Here is a 10,176-nt window from a genome sequence, read left to right as displayed (position 1 = left end):
ATAGTCCGTTGTGTGCAATTAATCAACCAAAATGTTTATTTTTAAAGTTAGACAGATATACAGTATATATCACATTTCAGATCTCTCAGCATTGCTAACATGTCCCACATTTTCCCACACAATCATACTCATACATACAACATACTGGGATCTGGTCTTTTTCTTCCCTCTCTGCATTAAGGTCATATCGCTGGTGTGTTTTAATGCTGTTTAACTGTAGGCCCTTATACGGCCATATAAAAAAGAAAAGTGTTCCATTTGGCTGGTGCTATATTCCCAACTGGTTTTCAAACTAACAGGTTGCTGTATGTGTGCGGATGTTGTGTGCAGTGACCAGCCTCAGTCACCAGATTAGTCACACATTCACAAATATATTACTGAAGTGCAATAAAGTCACTGAAGAATTTAAATACTACTTTGCTGTGTTGGACTTTCCAAACTTTTTATCCCTTTGGAAAAATGACACACCACGCTTGGTTCAGTTGGAGTGAAGCTCTTATTAACACGGCATTGAATTGACTTCAATAGCAAAGGAGTTGTGTGTGGGTGCGTCTGTATTTTACTACACGATATATTGTGATTTCGATAATATTTCTATCACTTGTGCAGCCCTAAAACAATATACACAAAACAAAGCAGAAGAATGACTCTGTGAAGTCCATTGCTTCCCGGTTAGAATATGACCTCTTGTATGCTCCTCCTCCTGTGGCTCCGTGTTGTACTGTATTGTCTAAGTTACATTGTCAGTGTTTTAAAGTATTTCTTTTTCATAATGTGTAGTGTTGTACGAGGCTGTAATATAGTGATCAGTGTGACCATAGCCTAGAGAACAAACTTTGATATACATGTTTTTGTATTTTCTAAGACAAGGTAACCAGTAGTTTTATACTAACCCCAAACCAGGGTGCGAACTACAGGGGAGCCAGAGGGAGCTGGGCTGCTCTTAATAAGACCCCTGAAAACATCATTTGTACAATTTTGGGGGGTCTCTAAAACAATATGCTATTTTTGCCATGTATTTCTATTCCTTATACCTTCATTGTCGTGGATTACGCGTAAACTTGGGCTACTGTGGACGTTTTAATAAAGTTTAAATCCACCTTAAAGTGCATCTGCACAGTCCTTAACCATCAACTTCACACCAGAAAACAAACCTTCCTGGTCTCAGTCAGTGCGCGCTGACTACGTGCGCACGCGTAACGGCAACCAGGGATATAACGGCGGTATCGTCAAAACAGAGTGATATACTATGAACCAGTGACTGTCCACAGGGAGAGAACCGAGTCTCTGACAGTAACATAATAGAAAGGTTTGTATTAACACTCACTAAGCCTTCCTCACCCTTCTGCATCCTTCTCCCGCCCTGCCGACTGTCTCAACCCTCCCACTAACCCTTGAACCTGGATCACATGGTCCGTATAACCATATCCAGTTGGATATTGGGCACATATTCACTCCACAGCCAGCTCCTTTTTCGGATGGGTTTCACCCAGCTTTGGCAGAGGGCGGGTCGCTCTTATGCGCACGGGTTTCATTTAGGGACCGTCAATAAATTACTGAAGAAAGTTTATTTTTAGTTCCTTCTGTGTCATGGGACTGTAACTAAATGCTGAATTATATAACCACACTACACAACAAGGACACACATGTTTAATCCAATTCCAATGCTTCTTGTAGTTTATATTAATATTCATACGGAAAAGTCTTGAATGTTTGTTTCCATGTCATGTGTCCCAGGCACTCCAAATCAATGCCAAATTACAGTATGTTACTACTCTCCACAACAAGGACACACCTCTTAAATAAATCCATTTTAAACGCTTCTTTTATTTTTATATCAATATTTATATGGGAAAATGTTTTTATTTTTTTCAGTATGTGACCCAATCAATGCCAAATCTTAGTACTACACTGCACAAGTAGGAAACACTTCTTTCAATCAAATTTGAATGCTTCTTGCATTTTATATTAATATTTATATAGAAAATACTTTTACCTCTTTTCTTTTAATATAATTCAGTCAAAATGTTGGTATGTTATCTCATCTTTGTCTTCAAATCATGTAAACAACAACTATTAAGGTTAAACATTTTCTTTTACAAACCATGAAACACAAAAACAGTTGTATATAGGCTCCGTCTGTTTGACAGGCAACACTGAGTTTCACTGGCGGTCGTTACTCCTTCTTAATTTTAAGCAGTGTAAAAAACAAATCTTATAAAATACACACAATATATCTGACAGGATAAAGGTCGGGTGAAGTCAGGAACACAAACTATAACCTAACAGAACAATGGCAACAGATCAGGGAGACTTTTTTTATTTATTTTTTTAAAGCCTATTAAGTCTGTATGATGTTGAAAATACATACATATAAAGACAAATTGTATAAAAAGTTACAAAAAATATCAAAATAATCTGCTCAAAATTCATCCAAATCACATCACAAATTGAGGCAAGCTGTAAATAATACACGTTACAGCAACACATTAATGCAGTGGTTCACCCCCACTAGGGGTCGCCAAAGCTTACCAGGGGGTCGCAGGACCTTCTTGATTTTTAAAGCATGTAAGAAAACATTAAAAAATATACACGGCAGGTCTAAATCTCAGAATTTTCTTAACTTCTGTGAAGAAGTGTCAGAGAGAAGAAATCACAGACTATTAAATATGTACTAAAAATGATTTAAAAAATACATAATAGATAAGAAGTACCCTAAATAGGAAATAATCTGCTCAAAATACATCCAAATCTCTCATTTTACATAATTGTCTTGCAGTTATTGAGTTGATTTATATGAGTCCCTGAAGGAAAAAAGTTGGGAACCACTGCATTGATGTACACAGTGTCACTATCAGGAGGGAATATTCAGCTGTCTACATACTCAAACAGGTATGAGGAAAATATGACAGCCATTGTTGAAACACCATTTTATTACATAGTTTAAACACAGAAAGTGGTCTGACTGTGGTCTGTGTGCGACTGTAAGGACCCATTTGATGAGCCACAGAGCTTCCTGAGTGTGAACTTTTAAATGTGTTCAGCAAATTTCAGAGGTGGCGCCGTTGCATGCATTACAAATCATTGGAAAGAGCAGAAAAAGGTTTCAATTCTGTCTTTTCCTGATTCCATTGACCTTTTTCTGACTTTGTTTGTTGAGATTCAACACTTAACACTGTTTTAGGGCCTGAAAACACAAATATTTGAAACCGGATTCCAGGGTGCAATCTTTTGGAAACACCACAGTTACCATCGACATGTACCACCAAAACACTTCTGCTATGAAAATGGTGACGACATGGCTGCACTTCAATAGCCACGTCCAAACACAAGAACAACAATGGCAGACCATCAAGCTGTGTTTGTGCTGCAGGCTCTGCTGAGTTTATTGAAATAAAAAAGGAATTTTTAAGCCTTTAAGATTGCGTCTGCAATTATATTGTTTCACTATTAATTAAACAATGTATGACACAAAAACACAATTTCTTTGTGTTTTTCATGTAAATCCAATCATTGTGTCTTCCTGTAAAACAAAATGTGAGGCGTTCTTACGTCAGCATGAACTAACTGATTTCAACACATTCACCTGTCAATCAATCTTCAACTTTTAGCGACATAGAGCGAATATTGGACGTGTTGCTAAAAGAAGCTTACTGTCGCCAACATTAATGCTAGATGCTGTTAGCTAGTTAGCAGCTAACATTAGCTGACTGCCAGCCAAAACCAGCAATAAAACCACCTCAGTACTGTAGTCAAACTGACCTCAGTCAGCATCAGATGCTGCATTCAGTCCCGGTCTAGACCTGCTGTTCACTGGGAGTCAGCTAATGGGTCCACTACAGCAAACAAATATGTGGAAGCAAACAGTACCCGGATTTCTGTTTTATGTGGACTCGAATGCTCCTCCAGCACCATTACTGTGATCAGCAGAGATAATTACATCCAATAATCAATCCACCTCTGAGTCAATGGAGGGCAACTAAAAGACCTTTTTGGTTACACTGCTACCTACAGGTCTGGCAGGGATACTGCAACATTGTTGTTGGGATCTGTGTGCACGAGGAATGTTTTCAGAATGTGTTCATATGAATGTGGAACTTTTATAAAATGCAAAGGAAAACCTTTTCCAATTTTGGCAAACCATTGTTTTTTCCCTTTCAACAAAGCTTCGTGTTTATAGATTACGATAAGTCATGTGACTGTTTCCTGGTTTTGTTTCAGCTTAGGCTCAGCTCGGTGGAAATGCATAGATCCACCTCACGGAGAGCGTCGATCAGGACTGAACTAGCTCTGGTTCCCTTTTTCCGCACCATGTCGATTATGTCTCGAGCTTTTTCTGCTTGGACTTTTATTCTGGCTGACTGCATTTCCTCATCATTTATAACACCACGCTGAAGGAGTTTATCCAAAAGCTGGTTCAGAGCAGGGTCAGACACCCTGTTTATAAACTCTGTCCGAACTGAGAACAGCCTCTCCTGTGCTGGGACGCTGTCTTCTACTTGGACGTTCTCCTCGACTTCTTCGGGAAGACTTCCCCTTCTTGAATCTGGAAAATAACCTGGAAGAAAGGCCTTTTTGTTTAATGACCAACAATCACTTTAAAACAGAGATCTCTTAAAAAATAACAAAATGAAATGTCATGTTTTTGTCTGTTACACCATTCTTGTGTTCTCTTCTGAGAAAAAAAATCTGGTGTAATCATCACTGTAACCACTGCACCACTGAACACAATGGGCCTCATGCAAGAACCACTCGTACTCAGGAGAATTTCTGCAATTGATGGGGTTAGGGTTCTCTTCACATTAAGGTGTATGCAGGTCGCTGTCCAGGGGAACAATGCCTGACAACGCAACATCACCTATTATAGCAAGTATTCTTTCCTCTGTCTCCGTGATGGAAACCACTTCGTCTTGATTTCAGCAGCAGTACGACTCCCAGGTGACACTGTGTTAACAACACTTTTTATTTTTTACCGCTTCTCCTAAAATGATCTCCGAGAGCTGGACTGCAGTCCGAGCACAGGTGGCATTCATCATTCTTACGCAGGTGATTTACACACAAATCTGAAGTTAGGAACGTTTGATGAATCTGACGTGGCACACTTGTACGAGCAATCATATGAAAAAGTAAGAGAAAGTTCAGATAAGAATAGGAAAATGTTCTTGCATGAGGCATAGTGGTAGTTGCTGTAGGGTGTTTAAAAGTCAGATAAAAGTGAGAAGAAGAAACTGGCTCAGACAGTTTGACACATTTTTCTTAAAGCTTTCCAGCACCAGGGGTCAAACCATTAACGCTGCAGTTCGAGTGCATCAACTTGACTCGACTACCAATCAGCATTAACAGTGAAAAAGGAGGAAAATGTGTCTTGAAAGCAGTCAGATACAGCTGTAATCAATCATTAATGTGTATGTGGGATCTGACATAGTTATAGTTTGTGAATAACTTTTTTCATTAATATATAGATGAAAAAAATTATATTCAGGGACCTTCACATTTTCTCCAGAGAGCTTTTCAGATGCAGATTTGTATTCCATTCACTAAACTAAAGGTGCAGTGCAGGAGCGTGAAGCCTTTACCTGTCAGATGCACAGTACGTTTCCAGACTTGTCTCCCCTCTTGGTCCTGGACCATCAACGTCACTCTCTCTGTATTCGTAGTCAGGAAAACCTCAAATGTTGGATGGAAATTTCGCCCGTACTTTGATTGAAACTTTATACTCTGAAAAACAGAAACCAAGCTTCATTGTCAGACCTGTTGTAAAAATGTGTATCTGGTACTCTCCTAATTGTGAATATGTTTTCAATATACAATTCAATTCAATTCAATTCAACTCAATTTTATTTGTATACATAACAGAAGTTTATCTCAGGACACTTTTCAAAATAGAGCATGGTCTAGACGAACTCCTTTGTACTATGATTATTCCATTATAACCATAAGACTTGCTGCCACACCAGAAAAAGAAAACGTGTCAGTATCGCGTTATTACGTTGAAAGCATATTGTTTTATCAAATGTTTCTTACATTATAACAAGATATTTTCATGTTACAAACGTATGATGTTATAACAACGCAATAACTTTGTCTATATTGTTGGAATGTGAAACTCGTGTTTGAATGAGGAAACTGCTGAAAACAGACAAATTGAGGAATATGGTTCATTTACATGATTTGATTAAGGTCTACTTCCTGCTTAGATTGGGACATGATGAGATTTTGTTGTTATTGATCATGGTGGATGATATAAGTATGCATACTCTAAGAAAGATTTGAAAATGCATGGGGCTTTACAGAAAGAGGAATGAGTCCGACCCTCTAGTTTCTCATTGATTAGCTGCTTGTTAGAATTCTTGGTAGAACATCGTAGGTTTGTATGTTGTAATGCCATGAATATATCTCGATATAATAAGGAAAACATTTTGATATAACATATAATATACTTTTTATGTATACTTTTTATGTATTACGTGATACTGATCCCATTTTCTTTTGCTGGCGTGGCAGCAATACGCTGCTGTATAGAAGTAATTTGACTCACCTCAGGCTGTATTGCGAAGTCCTCAGGTTCGCAGTGGACACTGTAACTGTGACCAACGTTGAGATGGCAGTCTGAGGAGATCTTGATGTACTTCGCATCTTCTTGTTCGGTGACAACCTTCAGCAACAACACATCTTTATTATGGAGTTCATGCTCAGATAGACAAGTCAATTTTAATTACAGAGTGCATTTAAAAACAACTAATGATGAAAGTGTTTTACAGACAGATGAGAATTACAATGAAATAAAAACACATGGAGGAACAAGAGGATATAAGTAAATGAATAAAAGAGTAGAATAAATCATTCTGGGTAAAATCTCCCAAACACCACAGCGATGCACAGAGAACAAATAAAATAGCAGATTGTGGCCGGTCAAGTCTTCATGATGTCTATTAAAAGGCTGAGGAAAAGAGATGGGTCTTGAGACAAGTTTTGAAGATTACCATGGAAGAGGAAGATCTGATATAGTGAGGATCAAACTATTTAATAGTTCAAGTGCTCGATCATACCTGGATATTAACTAACACAAATATTGATGTGTCCCTCCATCTTTACTCTCCGAAAATAAAATAAAACTGTGTGAATATCTTAATGACTTGAATTTGTATGATGTCTCAAAGGTACGGCCTCCCTTAAATAAAATATACCTTTTTTTTTCATCAGGTTTTTCTCTGTTTTTGGACAGGTACTGGACTGTACAGTTGGCACCTGCTCCCTCTCTGATTGCCATGTCAGTGTAACTGACACTAAGATATCGTCTACGTTGTTGTTCAATGTTTTGGACAGTGGGGTCGATGGTCATATTCATTACGATGGCATAAACCTGTCCCCACTCTCCTCGACTGGTCCAATCAGTCCCATTAAGATCAATATTATCCTTCAACATTTGCATCCTGAGAGTTAAAAACGTTAAAAATAAAAAGATGTATAGTTCAGATTGATTTTAATTCTAACCACAAGAAGGTTTGATAAAGTGTGTCTGACCTTAATTAGATTTACGGCTAATGATAAATACATTTGAAAGATCACTTTACCTCACGCCGAAGGATGTTTCCCGGCAGCAGAAATACATCGAGTACACAATGTCTTAAAACTGGAGGTCGGAGGAACAGCAGAACTTGGCCATTTATTGGTATTGTGGTGTTCAGAAACCTTTTAACAATATCCCAGATCAGGCCATATCCAGAGAGTTGAAGGACCTCCACAGCCACATGAGTATTCGTAATCTGCAGCGGCTCCAAGATGCTCATTCCATCATCCGTGATGTGTACGACAGACAACACGCCTTCCAAGAGCAACGCTGCGAGAACAAAGAGCTAATTAGTCTCTACATCATTTATGTCTTACCACTTGAGTTCAGATAGTTAAAATAAATCTATTTTTGTTTTAACAAAGTACTACACATTAAAGGTCCAGTGTGTAGGATAACTGAAAACTGCTCACATCTGTACTTTCAGACCTGGGAATGAGAACAGGCTGTGAACTAAGATGGCTTCTCTCGCTAAAAAACTCGCTAAAAATGCAAAAGGTCCTAGCTACAGCAGGTGTTTGTTTTGTCTGTTCTGGGCTACAGGCTACAGTAGAAAACATGGCGGACTCAATGAAGGGCGACCTGTTCCTCTGTGGATAAAATAAGTTCATTCTAAGGTAACAAAAACACAACGATCTTATTTTCAGGTGATTATACATAATGAAAAACAACCTATGAATATATTATTTAATTTCTGCCAATAGATCCTCCTAAAGGTTACACACTGGACCTTTAATTCAAAATTTGGAATAAAAACAGCAGTAGTTTTTAACATCCTTGTTTCACAGTGTCGGAGCTGAGAGACAGCACCATCCTCAGAACACTGGATTTCGAACAGCGGCCCTGCAGCCGTCTTGCCAGCTGATTGGAGGAGGATATCATCCCATTGGACAGTCCTGTACAGCAGCTCCGCCTCCTGAGCCATAACAAACACAAGTCCAGTAAAAATACACTGGAACACACCTGGACCAGGACACCTGAACCTGAAGGACACATACGGAACAAGTAAATATGACAAGTATTTATTGTCCTTTCCAGGACACATGGGAACCACTTATGAATGTTTATGGTATAATGTTAGTATAACTGTCCAGATCCGTTTTACTTGCTAGGTACAGTGACTGGCTCGGGGAAAAACTATGGGATACCTCAACAGCCACAGCTGAGACGGTCTACTCATGCGGGCAACATGGCTGCTCTAACCTGTTCTAACACGGGCGCTGAAATAAAAAAAGCTTCTTTGTCTGCATTTGGGTCCTTCCTCTGCTGTCTTGCACCCACTTGCAGTGACAGAATCACAACTTGATGAACCATGAAAGAAGTTGGAATAGTGTTTTGACATTTTATATGATTACCTGTATGAAGATTCAGTTGTCTGTTCAGGTGAGAAGAATAGTGGAGCCTGGAATTAAGAAAGTTATTTTAATAAAAATGAAAACTTGTTGTAGTGTTATATAAAGGGATTGAATTGAAATACTATACAGTACAGTACAGTACAGTACCAATGAAGTGACAGTGTAAGGTGTGTTAGAAAAAATTTCTAAGAAAATTAGTCCCATTTAATGTATGAAAACAATCTGCATGTATGAGACCATGATTATATATAATGAATTTGGGGTTTCACAGAATAGTCAACCAGTCGACACTGTGCATCATTGTAGATCAATGTCAGACACCCAACTCTTCAAATAAGTAATGAGCATGTAAGGAGCTAGCAGCTAGTAAAGCTATTTGTTTCTTTGTTATTTGTTTAATACAACGTGAAGCAATGGCGCTGCATATATGGAATACATGTATAGTACATAAGAAAGTGTGGGTGTGATTAATTAATTTAATAGGAGACAAAGAATCAGATGCACAAAACATGGCTTCATAAACCACATAAGAGAGAGAGAGACCGGCAGTACAGCAGGTGAAGGTGGAGATGGTGAAGCTGATATATCACTACAACACTGCAGTTGTAAATGCAGTCTAATGCATTAAATAAATGTCTGCAGTTGTGATACATTACATACATTTGTTTACTCAATTCACTCAGTTACGTCACTTTGTGGTTTTCACTGGAGGACATCACACTGTACAAGTGCTCCTTTCTTACCTTTTTCTTTTCGACAGGGAGGTGGAGCTTCTTTTTCACAACCAGTTTGTCGTCAGAGTCATCTGATGGAGAGAAGAAAGTGAAAGTAAGAAAAGAAAACTTGAATGGGGTAAGAATGATTAGTAGCCAGAATTCTACTTTCCTAACGGATGTTTGTATTTAAAACTCAGATTTAAAACAGATCAGATTTGAATGTACAATAGTTTGATAAATGGGGGAAATCGTATCAATACTCACATTTTTTGCGTTTCTCAGCTATTATCAACTTGCCACTAATCCTGTAAGAACAAAAAAAATGTTATGGATCAAATTAAAAATTGTTGTTTGTTCTTTAGCTAGCTTCAAAGTGCTGACACTAACTGATCAAACATTTGGGTTCCTTGTTGCTGCACTACAGAGTAGATTTTACTATAATACATAGACTGTACAATTAAAAATGGTTACACACAGGTTTGTGAGGAGACGTTGTGACGTTTTGTTACTTCCATATTGTGCTTCATTTGCAGCC

The 10,176-nt window shown here is 38.2% G+C and overlaps 1 protein-coding gene across 1 annotated transcript; it reads right to left on the bottom strand.

The window, feature by feature from the left end:
• Positions 1-2,322: 2,322 nt before the first annotated feature.
• On the bottom strand, positions 2,323-7,850 carry LOC118339088. Its single transcript, XM_035676659.1, has 4 exons — positions 7,575-7,850; positions 6,539-6,655; positions 5,577-5,718; positions 2,323-4,558 (listed from the first exon to the last, which is right to left on the bottom strand). The coding sequence occupies exons 1-4, from the start codon at positions 7,788-7,790 to the stop codon at positions 4,218-4,220; spliced, it is 816 nt and encodes a 271-aa protein (XP_035532552.1). The 5' UTR covers positions 7,791-7,850; the 3' UTR covers positions 2,323-4,217.
• Between the last annotated feature and the right edge of the window lie 2,326 nt (positions 7,851-10,176).

This window comes from Morone saxatilis, unplaced genomic scaffold (genome assembly GCF_004916995.1).
Source record: "Morone saxatilis isolate NCDOM2014 unplaced genomic scaffold, NCSU_SB_2.0 Contig0, whole genome shotgun sequence".
Lineage (NCBI taxonomy): Eukaryota > Metazoa > Chordata > Actinopteri > Moronidae > Morone > Morone saxatilis.
The sequence above is the reverse complement of the archived record's forward strand: the minus strand, read 5'-3'. Positions and strand labels throughout refer to the sequence as shown.